Genomic DNA, 25,047 nt, shown 5'->3' with positions numbered 1-25,047 from the left:
GGATTTTAAGCGCTTCAGGGAAGGGACTGTCTCTAATTATACATATGCACTTGACTATGCCACCCCCAGAGGGGCCCTAATTTTGATTGGGGCCACTAGGTGCTGCTGTAATGTTACCCTGAGGCACTGAGTGTTAGGGTTGATCTACACGCAGACTTTGATCCAAATAACAAAAGGTGTGAACTAAAACAGACACAGTTATTTGGGTGCAAGTCTCGGTGTGAATAATCTTATTTTAGAATAAAGATGGCTTCAGTTGATTTAGCTCAACTTTTAATTTAAATCAGTTTAGCTTCTTTTATTCCAAAATAAGTATCCACACAGAATCGTGCCCCTAAGTAACTTAAATTGATTGAAATCATACCTTTTTTTTTTTTTTTTTTTTTTTTTTTTTGGGGGGGGGGGGGGGAGTTGGTGCAAGTTTGTGTGCAGACAAGTCCTTAGTTTGTTCCTTTAAAGTTTCATAATAGAATGGAACATAGAACCTTGGCGATGAGAGATGTCGTTCAACTTTCTTGTCTATGAAAACTTATTAAACATCACAGAATCTTTTGAAAAGATGATCAAAGTCATGCTTGATTCTTGCCTTTGTAATTGATTATACTTTTGTTTCCTACATTCATCAACATACAGCAGAAATAACACCATTTGAGCTTTTTGACCAAGTCAGCCCATTTATCAAGCTGACATATTGGCTACCACACAAAAATGTATGAAGTCCATCAATAGAGTACAGAAAGGTATAAATTAAAGCCAATTTTTTATGCCACTGTGAGATATGGGATGAATGGGATACAACTTAGCTTTATTAATCTTTGCACATTCTTAATATCTCATACTTGACATTTGTAGCGAACTGCTTCTTTTATGAGCATTCTTTTTATTTCACTTATGTACAAAAGGGAGTTAATCATTCTTCAATTTAGTCATCTTTTTGTCACTTATCCACCACAGGGATTTGGCATCGCAACCATAACACTTGATTACCACACCACACATTCAATCAGTCTTTATTCCTCTCTTTCTCTATTGGGGAAATGATTTTACATTCCACAGCTTCAAGAGGTGTAGTGTTTAGCACATTATTCAAATATCAAAAGGCATTAATAACACATTTTCCACCTCAAAAATAAAACCTTTGTGTGCCTTTGAGTTGACACACATGTACCGGTGGGATTTCCGTAGAAAGAAACAAGCTGAGGCAGTGGCTGGAATCCTGCAGTTTTGCTTGCTCAATACTGTACCAGAATATGTGGCCTTGATTACATTTCTGGAGTAAATCAGGAATAAAGTCAAATGAGATACACTGCTGAGGGGGAGCACTATCAGGACATATGTATTTATTGAGAGACCACCAATGTGTCCTCCAAGAGGCAGTTAACTTACTCCTTTTGACTAACATACACAGAAGGAACAATTTTTACAGAGGGGAATAGAATATCCAATACAATCACACAGGAGTGCTATTTATCTTCAGTAAAGCATTTACCTATCAGTAGGACTCTTCAAAATTAAAATTTTGGGGGGACGGAATAGGGGAGGGTGTTTTAGCTTTATGCCTAGGGGCAGCATAATTTACAGTGCAGTTATTGCTCTCCTTGACTGCATAAGTCTCCTGACTTTAACATAGTGTATTAAGGGGCAGCAGTCTGGGGCCAGCAGTGAGCAATCAAGGTGTGCATGGCAGAGCAGGCTGCCATAGCAGAGAGCCGTATGGTTTCCTTTGTAGTATTATGTGTTGACAGAGCTAAGGTATCTAGAAATATACTACAGAACTGAGCTCTGCAGATTAATAAATAGCTCATTATCTAGTCCTGAGGGGAGGAGGGGGATCTGAAAAAAAATGTATAGTAAATGGCATGGCTGCGAGCAGCAACTGAAGAGAACTTAAACGTTTGAACACATTGCTGGAGGAAGATGTCAAGCACCATTTCATTAGGGAGCCATTTCATGTTAATATTATTATAATATTAAAATTAATAATATTCTATAAAAGTTTAAATGAATCAAAACAATAAAGTCTAAATGAAAAGTTTTACCTTATTGAAACTAAACATTTTGGTATTACTGAAATGAAATATTTCAACATTATCAAAATGAAAGAGATAAATCAAAACAATGAATCTTGACTTTTATCCTGTTGAAATTGTCATCAAAATTGATGCATTCCCACAAAACATTTAGATTTTGACAAAACTACATTTTCAGATGGGAAACTGTTCAATCAAAAAAATTTCAACCAGCTCTAATAATAGGTTAGCTTGTGTCACTCTTACTTATACTGAATACAACCTCATTGCTCAAGTCTGATTAGGGACCCTGGAATTATTCAAGGTGAAAAATACTACTTCATGTGAATAAGGATGATATATTCTGGAAAACTTTGCTGCCATTGCATTGCATGGTACTTGCTAATTTTTAAAAAATCACTTAATTTCCTGCATAAATATTATTTATAGCAAAAAAGTACCTCAAGTGCAATTCATTGAAATTTCACATCAATATCCTACTCAGAATAATAGTAATAGAATTAAATACTGTGTGATAAAAATAGAACAAAAATAAACCTGCCACAGTGCCATAAGCTTTTCATTCAGCCCACATTTAAATTTAATGTACATCTGCAAGGTCTTGGTCATAATTTACTCATAAATGAAACCTATAAGTCTACTGCGAGGGAGTTTCCACTTAACAAGAAAAGACGAAATACAGGCATTTTCTTTCTCTTAACTCTGCATTACATTTCTTATAAAAAAAACAGTAATAAAGCCTCGTGCAAGAGACTGATCCTTTCTTCACAATAAGAAGACTATGAAGGAAAGAAAATTGTTTAAGCCTCTTGGCCTGGATATTTCTCAGTCAAAGGACATATCAGTTACTCTACATAACGGCAGCATTCCAAGCATTAAATTAAATTATGGACTAGAAGCAAGCACAGTTTACATCTGTGCAAAATTTAAAACTTAGGCACATTTGATGACTTCTGTAGTCCCAACAAAAATATACCTCAGACATAATGCTCTTAAATGATCTTTCTTAAAATACTTTATTCTTTCAAATGCCTATTTGCCATTCTGCCTATTTGATTTTTTTTAAATGTGACATGAAAAAAATCAACCTTGATTTCATCAAATATTTTCCCTTTATTTAACTGTCCTGTGATTTGGGTCATGTTATTGTCTTTAAGGCAAATGCCTGTCCTTGCCTAGAGCACATTGACTTCAGTGGGGTTTAATACAAGTCCAGGTCTGCCTGTATTAATGTTTTTTTTATCAATTTAGGACCTTAATATGTATATAATGCAGTGGGGCTTGAACCAGGGACTTTTGGTTTAACATCCGAGCCCCTACATCATGCTCTGTAATTAAAAAAAAAAAAAAAAAAAGGCTTTAGCACACTCATAATTTTCATTGTGGTCATGCCAAAGTGGGTAAGTCTGGGTTATGCATAAACAGTATTTTAATTTATTACAAAATAGTTTGATTATCTCTAATGGCTTCAGAAGATGCTAGAATGGATGTTGGCATTGCATCCTCCGGTTCCTGAAGGTGGAGAACAGTTTATGGAATTTGTGCTCAGAAGACCATAAAAACAGAACAGAAATAGACACATAATGCATCAAGGGTCAGATTCTCAGCTGCTGTAAATCAGTATAAATACATTGATGCCAATGGAGCTGTGCCAGTTTACACCAGCTGCAGAGCTGGTGATCTGTCCATGCCTAGGGTAGCCCACCTGAAAATGCCAAGGTCAGGGGAAGCTGCAAAAGGAGAGCAGATTATCCCAAAATGGTGGCTAAGACTGCAGTTAGATTCACCCATCAGTTATAAACAGTGCCTCTGATCCCCCAAACTGGTTATCAAGAAGCTAAAACAAGAAGTTACACAGCCCCCTTTATGGTAATTCATTCTCTGGCTCCTAATTAGCACTAGGTCCAGTAAAAAGTTATTAAAACTGGATTCACAATACATTTGAGTTCCCTTGATGGGCCATTAAGTAGGCCTAGTGCTGCCACTATCCTGGCTGGGGGTGTCACCCAGAAACACAGCATAATTTTGAAATACAAATATACCACACATATTTAGAACTCATAATACAAAATTGATACCTACATATAAATGTGCTGATCAGCCTTAGCAAATTATGACTTTTCCATTGGTACCTTACAGTGCATACCCTACACAATATTGTAATTTTGCAATATTGATATCAATAATATTATAAATGGTCACCCCTAAACCAGACAGTGTCACACTGGTCTTGACTTTTTAACTCATTAGGTTACAGTGAGCTGCAACTTATGCTATTTATTGCAGCCATACAATCTTCATGCCACCATCCTCAGCAACTGTGATCTCTTGCCTACAGAAGTGGGAATAGAACTATTTGAAAAGTTCACAACGGTCCACCATGGCCACCTTGCCAAACTCATTTGTTTTTTGGGTTTGTAATAGATGCTAAAACCTGATCATGTGTTTTTTTTTTTCATCCTTCAAAAACACACTGAGGTTCAAGAGAATGCAGGCTAAAGTTCAAGTGCACCTGGATTAATGGATAGTTTTGCACCAGAAAGGAAATCATACGAAATGTGTGGCTTGATGTGAAATTCAGTGGCTTAAGCTGTGTCACACTTGGAGGTCTGGGATTGAGACTCAAAGCCAGAAGTGGGCAGTGCTGGGAGATGGAGGAGGATGAGTCCATAAGCACCACCCTTGAAGAAAATATTCACATGAACGCTTGTGTGGTAAAACTTTTGAGTTCTTTACAGAAATAATCTGGATATATGATCCTCTGATTTTTGAATGCTACTTAGAGTTAAAAAAACCCCTGACATAAGAATGTAAAAAGGGAGATAAAGTAAATATTTAACAAAAAGAGATTCCTTGCATGTCTTTGCTGGAACTCTCTTGAAATAGAGGATGGGTATTACAAGAGGCACAATTTGCTTTAAAGGGCTGTGCCTTATATTGTAGTATACAGACATATAAATGCTTGTCTTTGGAATGCAATACAGGAGAAGAGGAGGGGTGGAAAAAATGGCACAGTGGCAGCTAGAATTACTTGAAACTTTAACGGCATTGATTATTTCAACGCACTATCCAAAACGATAGATGCTATAATGCAAGACAATACAACAACAAACCAATCCACAACACTGCTGTCCTGCTGTAATCCCACCTCCATAATAATATGAACCCACCAGAAAATACATACAAAGAAAAAATACCCTGTCCTCCCAAAGACCATATTTCCCTCGCTCCCCCAACCTTTTCACCCTCCCCAAAAACACAGGATAGAAGCAATTTTGCAGCTTTTCCAGGACATTGACAGAGTCTGGCTATTTCAGACCAACTGAGATGTAAATTTCAAACTGTTAGATGTTGTAATATAGTTGCATTATTGATGTCTTAATATCTGAAATCAAATAAATTAACATATCCCTACCTGCTGCTAGGAAAGAGAGAAAGAGATTGATATAACTGGCTATTTTTAATCATTGATAGATGTTCAGATAGTAATGAAGAACCTAGATAGTTGGTAGTTTCCATGGATGGAGTGAATATGTGACTCGATCAGGGAAAAAAGAGGTGGTAACTATATAGCACAATTGTGTGTAGCCATATTTGTAGTAACACCTGCACTGGGGCTGAAGTCACACAGAAAATGTGACAACTTTTTTAAAGGATCTTCTTTCTTTTCTGCAACATAGAGCCACTGGGGCTACTTCTAGGGCAAAATTCAGCTCTAGTGTAGTTAGAGTTAATTGAGCAGCGCTGGCTTACCCTAGATCGAAATTTGGCCCATGATCCTTTGAAAAACTAGGCAGGAGCTATATTTATATTCTCATTGTAAAGTTGTTTTTGGTGTTTGGTAGTGTTGTTTGAGATGGCAAGTAGCCCTCTTCCTAAAACAGATCCTTATTGTAAAATAGCTGACACCAGTTTTACTAATATACATATGCAAATTAAAATATAAACATACATATTCTGTAGGCATGCCATGAATTTATATAGAGGCAATATGATATTTTCTGTCTTATTATTTATCACTTTCCTAATGATTCCTAACATTCTGTTAGCTTTTTTGACTGCCGCTGCACATTGAATGGATGTTTTCAGAGAACTTTCCACTATGACTCCAAGATCTCTTTCTTGAGTTTCTCTTTCTTGGCTAATTTAGCCATCAGTCAGAACTGTACTTTGCACTACAGTAAATGACTACACAAGATGCAGAGGAACAGTAAATTTCTTCTACAACTGTAAAGGCTCCCTCCTGGGGACAGCCACCCTCTTGCCTCCCAGTTGGGATGCCATCTTCTGAGCAGCAGTCTGCAGGTTTTAAGCAGCAACATGAGTCAGGAAAAATGTGGTGGGGACTGTCCAGAAGGATAAGTTCATCACCAGATTTAAGAATGCAAAGTTCCTTTCTCTGAGGAAATAAGCTGCTGTTCACCCAGGAAACTGTTTTTTTTGGGAAGCCCAGAGTAACCAGCTTATATCAATAGTTGCAGTGCTTGTGCAGTCCGTCCTCAGCGACGTTATTTAAATTAAAAAGGGGCAGGTAAACTGAGCATAGGAACTTGTGAAAAAGGCTGCCTTATACAAAAACAATTCAAAGAGACTCTTACATTGCAATAGGCCAACTTTCTTCCCTAAGTGGGTTCCCCTTATTAAAAAATGATCTCCAGACTCCCGATGAACTAAGAAGGAACTACTATATTTATATTGAATGTCCAGCTGCAGAATCTGTCTTTCAAATTGCTCAAGAGCTGGCCATCTAGTAGATGGAGGGGCTTGTTGCCATGGGCAAAAGGCTCCAGTAGAGTGGAAAGAGAGAGAAATGCATGAAGCATTAACAGGCTGCAGATTTCTTAAGAGACACAGAGGATGTGTGACTAAAGGTGAAGCTGTGGAGATGGCTGTGGTATGGTGACTGAATGATTAGTGCACTTGACTACAATCCTGAAGGCTGTGGGTTTGCGTTTTGCCCCCTCCAGTTGACCCAGCTGAAAAATGGGTACCTGATCCATCAGGCAAGGGCCGTCATAGGCAGTTGACTTCATAGAGAGGTTCATAGAGAGGGCCGTCATAGGCAGTTGACTTCATAGAGAGGGTGTTTCAACCTTTCACATTAGCTAAAAGGATATAGACCTTCACCTCATAGTCCTTATGTGTAAAGTAATAGCAGCCACATAGCTGATGACTGCACCTAGGTTGCTAAACTTTGATTTTACCAGAACAGAAGAGGTGCTTTAGAAAGGTATGATGTATTTCCTCCACCCTAGCACTACCTTGCCAGCACTCACTAACATATTAAGTGGGCGGCCATAGGCTCACACCCTCGAGGGGAGGTGAAGCGCAGATAGCAGCACTAACTATTCCATCCCTTATAGTTTTAAACTCTTAAAACCAAATGTTACCTGTCTCTTGCCGTGGAACAAACTCAGGTAAATGATCTCATAGAATCATAGATGATTGAAATCAGCAACTCTTTCCATGAGTAAGTGCTCACCAGTGTGAATAATGGTTGCACATATAGGACTGAATGCTTTGGGGAAGTGATTTAAATTCACACAAATGTCCATTTAGACTAGAGTTTTCCTGCTTTTTTAAATTCCCCCCTGTAGTGAAATTATTTCTAGCTCCCTTCACACCATACTTCATTCTTCAGAATATTACCAGCATCCCTACACCCCAAAACAGAATAATGTTCCCAATTCCTAGCACCTGAAATAAAGAGAAAATCTCCTGCGGGCTCCCCTAACAAATGGCAGAACTGCTTGAATGTAACATTTTCCTCTAAAATATTAATGGAGTACAATATAAACAATTAAATAGCTTTCAGTTAAATAATGCATCATATGAACTGTTCATCCCTGGTTTAAGGATTCTTGCTTGTGACAGTTTGGATAAATATATTATTCAATGTCAAGCTATTTCATACAACACATGATGTATATTTTGCATCTGTTTCATAACATAATGGATGAATAATTGCATCTCAGAGTATAAATACTGGAGCAATATGCATCATGAATTATAAACTTAATAGACCCTCAGATAATCCAGTGGTTATAAATCTGTGTAAAACATGAGTTTCAGTTTACCTCCTATGTCAAATGTTGCTAAGAGATCTGTGTATAACAGCTTTTGGCCAATATAAGCCTAATACAATTAACTGTAATTTCACCGTGGAACTGTTTCGTATTCCCGGTGAAGCTAGTGGGGACAGATTCAGGTACTTTGTCAATTTCAATGAGCATTCTTGGAAGGCATCATGGAGTCTATCCAGCTCATAACAATGAGAAAAAACACTAGTTTGTAAAAGTTGTTCTTTGATAGTTTATTCCATTTCCCCCCCTCTTAGCACATCTACTTTTATCAAAAGCATGTATCTTAGCTAAATGCAGTGGTGCAGTGGGCACACTTCAAAAGTTGATTCCGGTTTTAGAGATAGTTATGCTTCCAGATATATTCCCTATTTTTAACATGGGGAAATAGCACTAGAACCAGTAATATCTGTAGAACTGTAAAGAACATTTTGAATTTGCTGACAGTATATCAAGCTCTGAATGTTTGTTTAGAAGCAAGTTCTGACAGCAAATGGTTGGTCTTGTTTTTAAGACACTGGATTAGGACTCTGGACAGGTGGGTTCCAATTCTCTGCCTATCCACAGATTTCCAGAGTGATCTTGGGCAAGTTACTTTTGGCCTGATCCATAGCCCATTGAAGTTAATAGAAAGACTCCATTGACTTTAGTGAGTTTTGCATCAGACCCTTTTTCTTCCTGGGCCTAAATTCCTCATCTGTAAAATAGAGATAACACTTCCTTTATTCCACTTTCTTTCTATCTCCACTATTCAGATTGTAAAACTGACTGTCCCTTACTATATTCGTGCAGCGCCTAGCACAGTGGAATCTGACCCGACCTTGGTTGAGAGCATCCAGGCACTACTGTAATTTAAATTATAATAATGAAGTTGCAGTGCTTCTTTCTGTTTCTCTAGCCACTGTGGGTTATAAAACAGGAGTCCTTATGAGAAATGATTATTTTAAAGGCCACCCAGGTAAATATTTCATGCTTTGCCTAACATAAAATCATCTGTAACAACAGAGGACATAGTTACCCAAGAAAATCATTGCATCTCTACCATTAAAGTAAATCACAAATATTTTTTAAAAAGGAAGTCTTTGTATACAGACATACTAAAAAAGGAAATATTGAAGGAACACTGCAAGTACATGGGGTTTATACACACACTGTGAAATTAAACAGGACAGGGTAATTCTGAAACTGTGTTCCTCTTTCCTTTTTCTTTTTGGTTCCTCCTTCCTCTTTCTTTATGGTTACAACCAGGTGCAATGAGGGCATACGAATATGTATTTGAAATTTAGAAAGATTCTCTGTTTCTAGTTTAGGCATATAGAATAGAGAGCCTTTCATTTTATTGGTCTTGGTGCAAGGGTGAGTTCAAAAGCATATAAGGGATTTAGGATTGAAATGCAACAGGACTTGTATTCTTAAATCTCTTTGCGGTTTTAGAAAAATCTTTACCCCAAATTTATTACGATGATTACACTGAAAGTTACTGGTGGGAAGACCAGATTCTTTCAAACATATGCTCAGGTTCTGGATAAACCCTTAAAAATTGTGTAAGGGAGCCAAAACTGTTTTTAACTGGATTTGACCCTTCAGCAACTAAAGCATGGCTAGGCATATTTTGAACATATTGTAACCTTTGCTCCCTATTTTTCAGTGGATGCCAGAGGAAACAGGAATAAAAATGGTGTGAATAAAAAGGGATTTTGTAATGAGTTCTGAAGGCTCAGAGTACCCGTGCAGTGCTTTATATAATTCATAATTGTTATATGACCACTAATAGCTGCCTAATGTTGACATACCTTCTCCAGTTACTTTAGCTAACTTTAACTCTGTCAAGATCTGCAGTGTCAAAGTCAAATGGCAGAAACATTTTAAATATCTCAGTTCTTTCGACTGTTAATATTTGCAAAGCATTATCGACATTTTGAAAGGCTTCAATGTTGTCCTTCATAGTTATTCACATAAAGAATTTTTTTCTTCTCTCTCTCCCTCTCTCTTCCAAGGTATTTAACTTTCCTAATACTTTACAGATAATTACGTATATATGGGGAAAATCTAGAAAAAAATCAGATGAAATGGTTTCTTAAGGAAGCTGTTTGCTGTATAATACTTTTCTTGTTATGGTTTAAAAAAAGAGATTTATGATTACAAACATTTATCCTATATAGGGGCATAACTTTAGCCTGTATTTAAATACACCTTGATGCAGATTCTTCCTTAAAAACAGTGCATGATGTAAGCTGTGACCCGTCCCGTGCCCAGGGTTGTCACCTGAAAATGTCAAGGTCAGGGCAGGCTGTAAAAGGAAAGCAGATTCTCCGAACACTGGTGGGTGGCACTGAAGCCAGATTTCCCAACCATCCACAAACTGCACTTCTGAATCCCCACAGAAGCCAGTACACAAATACATGCCCCCTTTACTGCATTTCAGCTTCTGGCTCCCAAATCAGCACTGGGTCCAGTAAAGAGACCAGGTATTTAAACTCTATGCTCTTTACTAAAAAGGTTCCCTCTGACCACAAAGGGTCAGCCACAGTACCAGTTCAATATAAGTTTGGATCTTACCTAAAATACCATGCTGCCAGCCAATCCTTTAGTAACTAAAACTAAAGGTTTATTGTAAAAAAAAAAAGAAAGAAACCATAAGAGAAATGTTAAAGGGTCAAAGCAGATCAAATACATACAAATGCTTCAAAGTCCTTATACATCAGGTTTCTAGGAGAAGTGTGGAGTTGCAAGCTTGTACAGTTCCTCTGGTCCACATCCAGTACCTGGATGGATCTAAGTCCTTCGGTTCAGTTGCAAAGTGAATAGATCCAGAGGTAGGTGTGTGTCTGCAGCTGGACAGGAACAAAGACAAAATGGTTTCTGTGGTTTGATCTTATATACTCTCTGTCTCTGCACCTGCGGCCTGTGGAAACTTACAGGAGCTAAAATGGAGTCCAGAGTCACATGGGCCAATCCTGGTAACTCTTTAGTTTCTTCCTGGGCCCTTTGCTTCTGTGAAGGTTTTGATGGGCCATTAAGCGAGCTATAATCCTGCCTCCTCTCCATCTGGAGTGTAACCCAGCCAGCACAATTTGAAATACAGGTACATCAAATGTGTCCATAACTTCCATTACAGATATAACACATGAACATAAGTATTGTCATCTGACTTAGCACATTATAACCTCTCTAACAGTACCTGACATGGCATATCTCACATGAATGATTATGATTTTGACACATTGATGTTAACCAATATGACAAATGCCCCTCCCCCCATCTAACTAGTGTGACATAAGCACCTTCATCTGGCTATATTTAACAAGGAAAACTATCTAATTAAATTGGACCAGGCTTTGATTTATGTATATCTTGTGCACCCAGATTCCTATTAAAACCCTCTGGAGTTTTAGACACATTAGGAAGGCAGGATCAAGTCAGAAAGCGTAGCCAAAGAGGTGAAAACACGGGGCCAAACCACAACTGGTGAAAATCAGAGTACCTTCATTGAAGTCAATTATTCACAGCAGCTGAGATTCTGGCCTATTTCATATTACTCTAAACTGGATCATTTGAACACAGCTATTTTGTTGAATTAGGCAGAGCAGATTCCAGGGGCCAGAAAATATAGTTATAATAATATGGTGTCATATATTTACTTTATGTTTACAGATATTCTGCTCAGTAAAACACTTAGACTTATTCTGGGGTCAGTGATATAGAAGAATTTTTTTAACTCACTTATGGAATATTATATCAGACTCTGCTTCTCCTGTGAGTAATTGATTTGGCAGAGAAGCTAAGCTGAAAATTTCCTTTCATCTTTTATTTCTTTCCTTCTCAGTTTCCCCTCTTTTTTGCTTTTGCCTACAATGCCTCTTTTCTCTTTCCTTCTGTTTTTTATCACGTTGATGGTTCCAGATATCCTTGCGTATGCTGTCAATCACATGCCATCCTGTCCAAAAGTGTGTGCCCCACGAAAATCACTTGGGATAGATTATTTATATCCATCCTTTCAAAGGAAATTCAATTTAACAGTCGTTTTGAATAGCATAAAGCCCTAACTTATTTGGCATCTTTATTTTAAATGAAAGCACCAGATTCTCTTCCTGTCAAAACACTGGATTTCTCCATAGGATGGATTCTACCACTGCTAGATTGGTAATAAGCATGTAGTGAGTGGTACACCTTAATAAATCAAGACCTCAAGAGGCCGATCTGTCTGTGTTTGATCAGAAAAGTGCTGTGCTTATTTGAACCACATGTACCTTCTAAAGAACAGAGAGATTTATAATTGTTAAAGATTTTCAACTGTTAAACTATTAGGAAATTAAATATCATTTAAGACATTTTAACTTATTTTTAGTAGATTCATTCAATAGAAATAGTGCCAGCTAATATTTTTAAACCAAAGAACTGGCTTTGCTTTGGCAGGACAGTTAGGTAATGTTCTCCAGAACTAATTTAGGTTGTACTTCACCAGAGTGGAACAATTAAATACTAATATTTGCACTTTTATATTTGCACTGAAGCTCTTTTTAGAAATAACCATGGAGAAACTAATGGTATGAAGCTCCCTGTTCTGCACTTTTTGCTCAGCGAGAAGTCCCAGTAATAATAATAATTAATAATAAACACCTAGATCTTATATAATGTTTCATCCATGAATCTGAAAGTGCTGTACAAAAGAGGTAAGTATCATTAACTATTGAAGTCACTGGGGAATTTTCCTTCGTAAGGAGAGAGAAAGAAGTGCTGAACAGCAGAGCCACCTAGGCGAGGGAGGGCAAGAGAAGCATTTTGCCCTGGGCCGCTCTTTGAGAGGGCACCCAAACCAAGTTATAACCTAGCACCCGGGGTCACAATACCATTCAGGTTTGGTCTGGTGGCCCCTCCTCCATGACAGAGAAGTGGCCAGGCCAAACTTGCATTGTACTGCGACCCTGCACACCAGAGGGCATTGCTTGGAGAAAGGAGCAAGGCTCAGTCCCACACCCCCTTTCTGGCTCCCAAATCAGCACTGGGTCCAGTAAAGAGACCAGTTATTTAAACTCTATGCTCTTTTTTGCGGGAGTTTCCAAATCCAGGGTAGCTATGATGCAGGCTCATTCTCCAAACCCACCCACCCTCAGCATCTCTTTGGATGGTATTTCTTTGGAAGGGTGAATGGGGATCTCAGTTTCAGATTTTTCCCAGGCCCTCAAAAATCTCTATGCCGCGCTGCTGAATAGGAGACCCACCTTAAAATTCTCACTCCCACGTGAGTATATCATGCCCAGGACAGCATATATCATGCCCAGGATTGCTCACATAAGAGCCATGGACCAGGATCTCTCTTGCTGGCTGTATGCAGATTTACACCGGCTGAGAATCTGGCCCATATTCTCCTCCAATAGTCACATATTTCACTCCACAGCCATATGTTTAAAGTACAGTGATGAAGACCACCCATGTGGGTCTTGGTGCATGTTTTGTGGGAAGAGGCACATTGTGCAGAATGGAATCCTGGGTGATCAATGTAGATGTTGTGATCATGGAGCCTTGGTTTGATCGCTTGCCATCATTTACTGTCCAGCACTGAAATGAGTCCAAAAATTGAGTCAGATGCCGTGGGCTAACAATCTGTCACTGCACAGGAAACATCCAGCTAATTGGAAATAAGCGTGGAATAACTGCAGGAAGCCGGATTTGGAAACTCCCGCAAAAAAAGAGAGAAATCTGGCTGGCCCACTTGATGCTGGCTGTGAATGCCAATTCATTGCAAGCATCTTCTGAAAAAAAAAAAAAAAGTCACTTTAAAAACCATTTATAGGTTGAAATTGTGGGGATTCCCTCTCTTTTTTATTTTAAGAAATCGAACCCCTCCACTATTCCTCCGGTCTGAAGGACACATGGGAGTCACAGGAAAAAACATAAGAAGCTATGTATTGTAATTATTTATATTGGGTCTGATTCTTCTTTCCTCTGCTTTGATACATGGGCCTGGTCCAAAGCCCTCTGAAGTCACTGGAACGATGCCCATTGGGCTTCGCATGAAGCCTAAGGGAGGAGTCAATTATGAGTTATAGTGGTTTAATACCAATGTAAGCAAGTTCAGCAAGAGCATCCAAAAGCCTGCCAGGCTCTTCACTGGCATGCAGGAAGATAGGCTGATGCCCCCCAAAAGATTACAGTCTACAAGCAAGCAATGCCTGGGTCACAGTGGAGCAGCATTTGAGGTGATTGAACTCTGCACGAAGGGTGCGCACAGTTTTATGGCATAGAGGCCAGCAATGCAGGGACTCTTTGCACACTGGCATGCAGGGATCATGTGAGGCAACTGAGGATATGGGAGAGCTGGGAGTGGAGGATTTAACCTCATTCCCATGCTCTGGTCCATCCCTCCTGTGAACAGGGTGCTAGGACAGCAATTAGAGCTGCAATAGCAACTGCAGAGAGATTTATCTGCCCTTTCTCAGCATGGGGATGAGGATTACTTCCCTGGGGTCGTTCACAAGTATCCAGCTGAGATCCTCAGGCTGGTTGCTGGGCAGACGATTCTAGCCTAATCTAAAACAAGCAGTGAACAATGGACAATGAAATATAAAGCTATAGGGAAAGCTTAAGAGCTGGGGAGCTCAATGGATTTGTGCTGATTTACACTAGCTAAGGATCTGGCCCTATGCCCAACCAGTGGCATATATAATGGTGGTTTATCTGCTTACCCTATACACAGTTGACATTTTTCTTTCTCTTAAATTACCAAGATCTGGGGGGAAATCTTGGCCCCACTGAAATCAATGGTAAAACTCCCAATTCTGTTGGCCACGATTTCACCCAAGATGACTATATTTTTGTTTTATCTTACACTTTTTCACCTACACCTGATCAGTTGGGTACCCCTTTCATATTAATCCTCAGGATTTCCAAGTGTTTGCCTTTTCACAAACAGTTCATTGACAGTATCAAATTGGAACAATGTGATTTGCATGTTGTACAAATAGTTTGACAAAACGTACTTTTGCTTCTGGTTTTCCTTATTTTTTTTAAGATCACAGCATGGCTCTAGCCTGACTGACACTAGCTCTGCACAAATGTAACTCAGTTTACTTCAGTATAATTACTCTTGATTTGCACCAGAACCAAGGAGGTCTGAATCAGACCCGTGCCTTCTATTGGGTGCTCTGAAAGAGAGCATATTTGATTATTTTTCAGCATACTGTTTTATCATTCGAAACACCTTGGTACGGTTACACAAGACAATCTCACTTTAATAATGAATAAAGTGTAGAGGACCATGGGTGCATGTCAAAAATTTATCTCAGAGGTGTTATACTGTCCCTTGTTTAAAGCATGCATTACTTCAGTATCATTATAATTCATTTTAAAAACAGATATTGTACATGCTTTCAGCCGATTTGGAAAGAACTCCTAGGCCCTGTTTTCTTTCTATTATGTTTCCATCATTACAGTGAGTTGATGTTAAGTAGCAAAATATCAACATTTTATTGTGTTACATGGGATTTCTCTTCAAAAAAGAATGAAATAGAATTGAAGATAAGAGAATATTTTATTGGACTGGCATATATTCTTTAGACTAAATTTTAAAATCTCTATGTTTACAGCATGTTTAATGGTTATATGTTGTAATGTTTAATGGGAGCTACAGTTTCACTGTGGAAAGCTATGAAGGGGAACTTTACTCCACAATTCTATGTGAGCATACACTTTGGTTTCTGGAGGAGTAGATGTAGTATCCATACTATATATCTTGGCAGGTTTGTAATGTTTTATATTTCCATTGCATAAGACATAAAAATAGATCAGTTATAGTGCCACCAGCTTAATATAATCTACGAACACTAAGGAACACAAACCAAATGCTTATAAGAGAAGACAGAGAAAAAAGTGAAAGAATAACAATCTAACAAGCTTAATAACGTAAATGCATCTCTTGTTTTTAAAGGCTTTTGAATTCTACTGAATATTGCAACCAAACCAAATTAGAAGGGGGGAAAAACCCAAAATGTATCCAGCAATCTATTACATGAATAGGATCACTACAGTAGTAATCTTTTCCAATATTGTAAAAAAGATAAAGAGAAAGTTCTGTGCTCTATAAGGCACTTAAACCATCCAAAAGTACAATAATCATCCTGTTTCATTTCAGAGATTTTTACAAAGTGCGGTTTGTACAGACAAATAAGAGGTCTGTATTTAGAGTTGTGTATGTTTGTGGGATTTATTTTTCCCTCCAATATTTGCTGTACTCTGATTGCAGGCTTCATGTTCAAATCCACAAATTCCAAAGAAATGTCTAGAAGAAAGTTGATTCCGCCATTGGAAAAGTCAATTGGACATCAACGATCCATCCCTTTTTATTGTGACAAAAACAATCTCCAAATGAAGCTTCTTAGCGAGGATCATCTGCTCTGAAAAAAAAGAGATTGAGTCATGTGCCTCCTTTTAGTTTATAAGAGCTGAAGGGTTACAGGTATCTGATGTGACAACCAGTATAGACAATGTTTTCTGCTAGGATATTTGAATGTTGTAGTTCTGTGGTAACCAGAAAGAGTGACAAATTGTGAATGTACACAATTGACTGAAGTCCTTTAGTTTGTTACTGTTCTTTGGTCATAACAGATCTAGGGAAAATCCTAGTTCCATTGAAGTCATAGGCAAAATACCCACTGACTTCAATGGGGCCAGGATTTCGTCCCCCACGCCTCATATTTATAAAAGGTAGCTGACATTTTGGTGAAATATATTATCTTCCCCATTTTGCATATCACCTGACTATTAATTCCTGAGAGCATTCATAAATAGGAAGAGTTAAATCCTTGATGCTATGAAAGTGATCTTATATTATCCCAGTTACAGCATGTAACTGAAGAGGATGTTTCTTGTAACTGCTAGGATATTGCTTTCTATTTACTGCTCTCTCAAATTTGGGTTACAATGGTGTATTTTATAGCAGAGTTCCACAAGGCACTCTCTCACACAATGACTTTAACTTTTATTTTCCCTTTTTCATATTAAATGAAAATTTAAGTACCACAGACTAAAAGGTATATGGAATCCTTTTGTTTATGGAAAAATGAAGTGGTCATTTTCAATATTATCACTATCTGGGACTTCATAAGTTACATTTTGTTTTTTTGTGATTCCTTCTGCCTTTTTATTACAGCGGTTGAGGTGAAAATGTAGGAGTTAGGGAAGAAATGAAGGATCTTTCTCCTTGTGATATGCTATTTAGATAACAGTATAACTATTCTGAGCCCAATAAATACCATTCAGATGCAGTTTCAAGTGTTCATCTGCTGTGTTTAAAAGCAGGATTGCTTTGAAGATTACGGCTAGGTCAGGGATACAGAATGACATTACTAGTGTACTAGCTCAAGTTCAGTGGCCAAGATTCCTTTTTTCCCAGGGAGGAAAAAACTGTGCCTCCTGTTATCAATTGTATATGGAATATTGCCAGTTAAGGGTCCCAACCTTGTCAGAGTGATCCAAGCACTTGTAAGATGATATTTTTATTTTGGTGATGGATTACTAGCTGAGGTTCCTGTGTATAATCATCTGCTCTAAAGTATTGATGGGTTGAGGATGAAGAGTGGGAACGCTGGCTAATTTTACTGTTACCGTCCAATCGGGAAGAATGACATGTCCAGCTAAACTAACTGATTTGTTATAGGCTTGAGGAGTGGCTGAACTTTATTCTTAAAACTACCCCATCCAGGAGGTGGTTGTTCTAAAACTTGAAAGTTGTCTAATGAGTCTGATCCACAAGGACTTTTTGATGCATCTTGTAATCATTTGTGTTACAAGTCCCTCAGGATCTTTCTCTATCTCTTTGTCTTGGTTTCTCTCCTTTTCACACATCCCTTTTTGACAAGCAGATTTTTGAATTCACTTGTACAGCCGGTAGCACAAATCTGAGTTAATTAATATTCCTTCTTGTTCTGGCAGGCTCTTGACAAACCTGGCTTGCTACAATATTGGTAGTCCACAGCTTAACTGAAATTTGAAGAAATGAAATGTCATTCAGATTGTCTGCTCATATTACATGGACATCATAGATTACCTTATATAATCTATTACATTATTGTTTGAGACATCTGGCAACCCTAAGTGCTACCTTTTGTTATGAAGCAGGTCTGAGAGGGCCACGTTGCATACTCCACATGTTCAGAGTGTCAGACTCATTTGCCATTGTCTCACATCTGGAAAGTGTCTTTACTGGAATAATGTGCTGCAGAATTAAGTAATGTGGGAGGTGATATTATATTTCTGCAAAAAATTTAAAGAGGGAACTGAAGATTTTTATGAGAAGGCAAAAGAGGTGAGCCATAGACTTGTGTGGTTGTGATGTGATGCTATGTAAAGCCATGCACCTGTCTGGTTTTGCCACCCACCTTAACAAAGTAAAATCTGGAACAAGGAACAATCAATATTTACAGTTAACAACAGAAACGTATATAGAAGTTCTTCAACGAGAGATTGGCTTTTGAGAGCTGGGTATCAGGGTAAATGATTAGTTTAGGTGCCAGCATGCTATTGGCTATGTACTCAAAAAAGATCACCTTTAAGGAGCTTTCTGTATTTAAAATACCAAGCATATTTTGCTGAAAGAAAAAAAGTGTTTTAATTTAAAAACTGTGGAGATGTCATAATAAAATAGTTCCAAAGTTCATTCTTGTAGTAGGGAAATATTTGCTCTAGCACAATCCTTGTAAGTTTGGAAGAATAGACACTATATGGGATATGAGCATAAAAACACACCAGAAATTAGCCGTAGTGAATACAGCCTGATATGGCTCTACAAATAGCCCATGGTGTCCTGTCCAAGAAAGAAGAGAACTGCTGGAGGCTCAGCACATATGATCATATATCATTATCCTCACATAGAAGGGAGAATAATCTGAATCAGTTCATAAAATTGTGCTTGTTATAAGAAAGAACTTGGCAAGTAAGAGTAGCCTGAATATCTGCCAGTGTGTGTCTGGAAGGCAGAGGACAGGCCTGCAGAATTGGACAGGGCATGGAAAACAGTGAGCACAGAACTGGCAAGTTTTGTTCAATTTCAGATACTGTAGTTCCTTTATGAAATATATTCTAAGAGCCCATAACCTTTAGTTGGTAAGTGAACTGACATAGTCAGTTTAGGAATGTGTAAATATTGAAACAACCATTTCTTTGTCTGCCCAGGAGAAGCAGCAAAATACTGTACCTGCACTAACAATGCTTTGCATGTATTTGATCTTTTTTATCTAAAGATTTCAAGGAACTTATTACACTGCACTGAAATAGCAAAATAGTATTCTACCAATTTTACAGATAGATAAACTGAGACACATTGACCTTGTGACTTGCATAAGGATGGGAATGGAAGCTATTGCTTTCATCAGTGGGAATGAGATCTGGAGAAGCATACAAGTCTTCTGGATGACCACTATAAACACATTTAGACACTGGGAACAAATTTACCTCTGACCTAGAACTGTTCAAGTCTGTGGGGTTACACCAGGGATTAAATTGGCCCAGGGATCCTAATTTTTAAATATGGGTGCCTATAGAGACAAACCTCTCATAGTTAGACACCCAGATTAGTGTTATAGGAGGTACATATATTTCCCTCTTCAAAAGCCTGATCTTGAAAGATGCTCTCTCTCAACATCTCAATTGGAGATGAGGATGCACCTGGCACAACTGAGTTTTATGTACCAGTTTATCAATTTAAATGCCCAAATGTAGATTGCTCATCTTCTTTAAGCACTCACATTTGAAAACAGGTCCATTCTGACTTCTTGTGCAGACCTAATCAAAAAGCATATCTATCAAGTGAAATATTGTCACAGTTACAAGAATTTTGCCCCCAGGACAAGGTAGAGATAAATCAGGGCAGTGATACAAATATATCTCTGTATCTTCTTGTGACTAGAGTATAAACAGAACTTTAAAATTCCATTTTTCTCACCCCACGGCTGAGTCAAAAATAGAATATCGAGTTTTTTTCTTTGAAAAGGAAATGTGTAGTTTGAGCCAAAAATCATATTTGCAGTTCTGGTTTGATCCCATTTCTTATATAAATACAAACATGTAGTACTGAAATATTTCATTTGGAGAGAGAAATTTTCTGACTGTGCAGAACAGGTACAATGCAGCACAGCTTTTCTGTTTCACCATGAAAATATCCCACTCCTAATCTGAGTATAAGACTAGCAGTGATGAAAGGGCTTTTGTACACAGGGACACACCGGAAAATTACAAAGATGTTAAATTAATGCACGTAAGTTAAAGTGTGCTAACCCCAATGGGAATGCTCTCATTCAGAGGCAATGTGTCCTTAGTTTGCTGTAGTTTAATTCTCCATCATCACGATTTTTCTTCAGGCTTGAGTTTTACTTCTTCAAAATAAACCAATTCAGACAATTTTCATCTATAATCAGCCCCCTTCCCCTAAGGCTGGGTCTCCAGCAAGATCCTAATCTGCTCTCTAAAGGTGTCGTTTCCAAGGCCCTCTTTCTGGGCATTAAAATAAGTCTCTCTCTGCTCCCTTCTGCTGAGCCTTTGTTCCAGCAGTCTGGCTTTCAGTCTTTCTGGCCTGCTTCCTGCAGGATTACACTCCCCAGGCCATCTGCCTGGGCTCTAAAGAAGGCATCTCTGCTCCGTTCTTTCCCTGAATTCAGGCGGCCCTTCACCTCACAAGGCTTGGTTCTGATGGTACATTTATACTGGGGGGAAAAAACCCTACAGCAGTGAGTCTCAAAGCTTGGGTTGACTAACTCGGGCTCATGCTATGGGGCCAAAAATAGCAGTGTAGTTGTTCCCCCTTGGGCTGGAGCCTGCAATCAGACACTGTCTCCCTTCACCGGGCTTCAGAGCCCAGGCTGTAGCCCAAGTGAAAATGTCTACATTGCTAATTTTAGCCTCGTAGCATGAGCCTCTCAAGCCTGAGTCAGTTGACCCAGGCTCTGGGATTCACGGCCATGGATTGTTTGGGGTTGGTTTTTTTTTGCAATGTAGATGTACCATTAGTCACTTCTACTACGTGACACCTGGACTTATTCCCTTCACCAGGTGAGGAGGAGGCTGAGCCTGGGAAAGGGTGCAGCTGAGCCCCAAAGCCCCTGAAAGGTCAACTCACCGGGTGATAGATACCCAAAATCTCTAGTTGCCCTTGAAAATGTAGGCATAGAGGTTACAGAGTGTGTGCTCCTCCCATCTTTGATTTCAGTAGCAAAATTCCATTGAATTCAATGGGAACTGTGTTGGGCCTTCAGAAGAAAAAGAAAAAGATGAAAGGGGTGAAATGAAGCAATGTCATCGTGAAGTGACTGTGAATGTACTTACTTATCATAGACATGCAGCGTGGTGGGGGGAAGCGAAGGCCTGGAAAATTTATCCACCAGAGTCTGAATTTCTGGCAAATGACTTTCCATTGATTCATTCCCCTTTCTCATTTGCAGTCAACGTTCTAAAGAGTTGTTTTCCTTTTCTGTAATGCTAAAGAGGAAGCATTTTTTTTTCTGTCACACGATATATTGAGCACAAAGATTACAATGTGAAAATACACAACCAGGTCTCCAGGACATTTGGACAGTTTTGAAAATTGTTCCTAGGTGTCCTGTGTCTCTTTCTTACTAAGATTAAGAATATCTTAATGTTCCAAAACCTTTTACCTCATTCCCCAGAAAAACATGAAAACAAAGTTTGGTAATGATCATGTACAATGCTTGTATTTCAGAGCTCTGGGATTTAAACAGGACATCAGTCTTTCATAGCCCATTTGGATACCTTGGTCTTCACACAATGCTACTGGATGAATATCAAGAGCGACTGTTTGTGGGAGGAAGGGATCTTGTGTATTCTCTCAGCTTGGACCGAGTCAGCGAGAACTACAGAGAGGTGAGGTAACATAAGATAGTGTATGCAATGTGATTCTGCAAGACAATAACTTCCAAGGGCTTGGGGAGGACTTGGAGAGCTCAGGTGATTGGAAATGAGATAATAGATGTTTTCATATTTAAAGGGGCGCCACTCAGTTAAAACTGAAATTTCTCTTAATTTTTTTTTTAAAACTAGTGTTGTTTCAGAATAATAGCCAAGATCATTTGAACTGCAAGAGATTGGTGGAAATAAATATTTCCCACACTTTTTCAGCTTGTTTACTTTGTGCATTTTACAGCATTTTGTCTACAGTAGATTTAACTGTTTCCCCATATAGTCAAGTAGTTATCTTCCCCACTTGCTTGTGTATGTCTTTCCCGCAGCAATAGGGGAGAGGAAAGCATTTAAAAAACCACAGAAGTACACAAATTGGAAGGGGCCTCAAACTACATTAATTCATGTCTACAGCCTGGCTAGTTTTCAAATTGACTGTGTCCCTTTAATTCATGGGCTCCAAAGCCAATCCAGTGGCGGAAAGTTAGTAGCATTTGTAGCCTGTTCAATGGCCTATGGGAGAAGACTTGGTGGTTTCTGCTGGAAAGGTTTGCATGTCACAAAAAAAAAATTTGCTGATAGACATACTGATAATCTAAATGGAGAGACCTGCCAATGAATGGGCATAGAGACTGGACTCCTCTCAGACCCTTGAAGCTCAAATTGGAAGCACGTTGACAGAGCCGGGTGAAGACAAGCCCATGGTCCACACTGGAGTTGGCTGGTCTGTGGATAAAGGGTTTTGAATCAGGCCCCTTTCACCAGCATCCAATTCACTTCAAACTAAATAAATAAAACACCTTTAGAAAAATATCTTTAAATGATTTCCATAGTGTACCAACCCATAGACAATGAGCAGCTGATGCAAATACTCAGGAGGCCATGTATTAACTTGTCTATGTAGGAAATTAAATGTTGGGACTTCACAAAGCACAGTGATATACACAGGGCCTTACTCTTCCACTGTAAGATAGGAGTTAACTGCCCTTGCTTTTGATAGAAATTGCTCATATCCTGTGACAAGAGAGTAGGGTCAAGGGATACAAAAGCATTTAAGAAGTGGCTGTTTCTAGACTATAAAGTAACCTATCTTTCAGTTAAGAGTAAATCAGAATAAGACATGTTAACAGCATAGAACATTTTATGTTTTTATCCAACCATCTTGTCCCATTTAGACACACGCTTCAGGTCCATGGCTCTCATTCTAGTGACTTTAAAAGGAAGATCAGCCATTTATCTGAAACACCACCCTCTGTCTGGAGGCCTGTTCACAGTATATATCAAATTAGTCACAATTTTTTTATGATATTCAAAAGATCAGAATCTGCAATAAATGGAGCCTGACTGAACATATCTGGAAACATGACCTCCTCAGAGTTCAACTTTCATGCGCTCTTTGGAGTCTCCTGTTGGTTATCCTAGAGTGCGGTACAGATAACCACTCTGAGGTAGACAGGGCAGAGTACTGATATTTCTACCACTGCTAGGTCCCAATTTTATCAGAAAAGATGTAGATGGAAGGCACTGTTCACATTAGAGATTTAGACTGAAGTCTGAGTGATCTGGTTCACGCATTTCTACCTAAGGACCTCATCAATCTGTAATTAATGGGATATTAATTAGCCATTTGACCTTTTCTTTCATATTGCAAACACTCATTTAATTAAGTTGAGACAAAGTTATACACCAAAGAGAGTATAATGATCTATTCCAAATTGATACTATGAAAAAAAATGATCTATTTCAGTCCTACCTCTGACAACTGAGAGAAGTTGCCAGAAGCAGCGGGGAAATGTTGTAAAGCTAGTAACTCTGGTTCACATTTCATAAATCACCTTTTGTCTTCAGTATCCTGAAAAAACTGTGAAAGAGTTTTGTTGCAGTGTTCTCCATGTCTCCACACCGTGGAAAATGAAGAGAGTATTTCTTACATCTGGCTTTAAACCTGAGACTTGGGGATTATCTACAAACACTTTAAAAAGCAAAACAAAACTCTTTGCATCACAGATGCATCCCCTCTGTCAGAAAACAATATTCCTGAGAATATTCAGCAGTAATGAATGCATTTAGGAGCTCCTCTGAGAACACCAGTAAAATACTGGGTGGATGTAAGATGAATTTTTTGCTAGTTGACAGCCAAAGTAATCTGGTAAATCTAAATAATGTACTTGGTGGTGAATTTGAGGTGTGAGCTCTGTGGAGCCTACCTTTTATAGCTATCTAATCCGTTCCCCAGGGTTTAATTCCCTGAGTCCACCGAATTTCAAACAAAAGGCTGCAGTACAGCGTACATTTGTGCCTATAGATGACTATGTATGCGTGTATTTCTAACAACATTAAAAATATCTTTGTTTATTGTCCTGGGTGTGACCCGGCCGTGCCCAGGGTAGCCAACTGATAATGTCAAGATCAGGGCAGGCTGCAAAAGGAGAGCAGATTCTCCTCACGCTGCTGGGTGACACTGAAGCCCGGCTTCCCAACCAGCCACGAACTGCCTCTGATTTCCCCACACTGGATATCAAGAAGCCAGTCCACAGATGCCTACAGCCCCCTTTACTGCATTCCAGTCCCTGGCTCCCAAATCAGCACTAGGTCCAGTAAAGAGATCAGTTATTTGAACTCTATGATTTTTACTAAAAAGGTTCCCTCTGACCCCAAGGGGTCAGCCACAGCACCAGATCAATATAAGTTTGGATCTTACCTAAAATACCACGCTGGCAGCCAATCCTTTAGTATCTAAACTAAAGGTTTATTGTAGAAAGAAAGAAATAAACCATGAGAGAAATGTTAAAGGGTTAAAGTAAATCACAGATATACAAATGATTAAAAGTCCATTTACATCAGGTTTCTGGAAGAAATGTGGGTTTGTAGGCTTGTATAGTTCCCTCTGGTTCACATCCAGTACCTGGATGGGTCTAAGTCCTTCGGTTCAGTCGCAAGATGAATAGATCCAGAGGTAGGTGTGTGTCTGCAGCTGGACAGGATCATAGACAAAATGGTTTCTCTGGCTTGATCTTATATACCCTCTGTCT

The 25,047-nt window shown here is 38.8% G+C and overlaps 1 protein-coding gene across 1 annotated transcript in view; it reads left to right on the top strand.

The window, feature by feature from the left end:
- SEMA3E (semaphorin 3E) overlaps positions 1-25,047 on the top strand; it is a 191,544-nt gene that overhangs the window by 80,175 nt on the left and 86,322 nt on the right. Inside the window, exon 2 of the mRNA XM_067564003.1 lies at positions 21,819-21,979. Coding sequence (XP_067420104.1) covers positions 21,819-21,979 — 161 coding nt within the window. The remainder of the gene's footprint in view (positions 1-21,818; positions 21,980-25,047) is intronic.

This window comes from Emydura macquarii, unplaced genomic scaffold (genome assembly GCF_026122565.2).
Source record: "Emydura macquarii macquarii isolate MOO-44397 ecotype Brisbane River unplaced genomic scaffold, CSIRO-AGI_Emac_v2 contig_2636, whole genome shotgun sequence".
In the NCBI taxonomy this organism is placed as follows: domain Eukaryota; kingdom Metazoa; phylum Chordata; order Testudines; family Chelidae; genus Emydura; species Emydura macquarii.
Note: the sequence above shows the minus strand (reverse complement) of the source record. Positions and strands in the feature narration are given on the sequence as shown.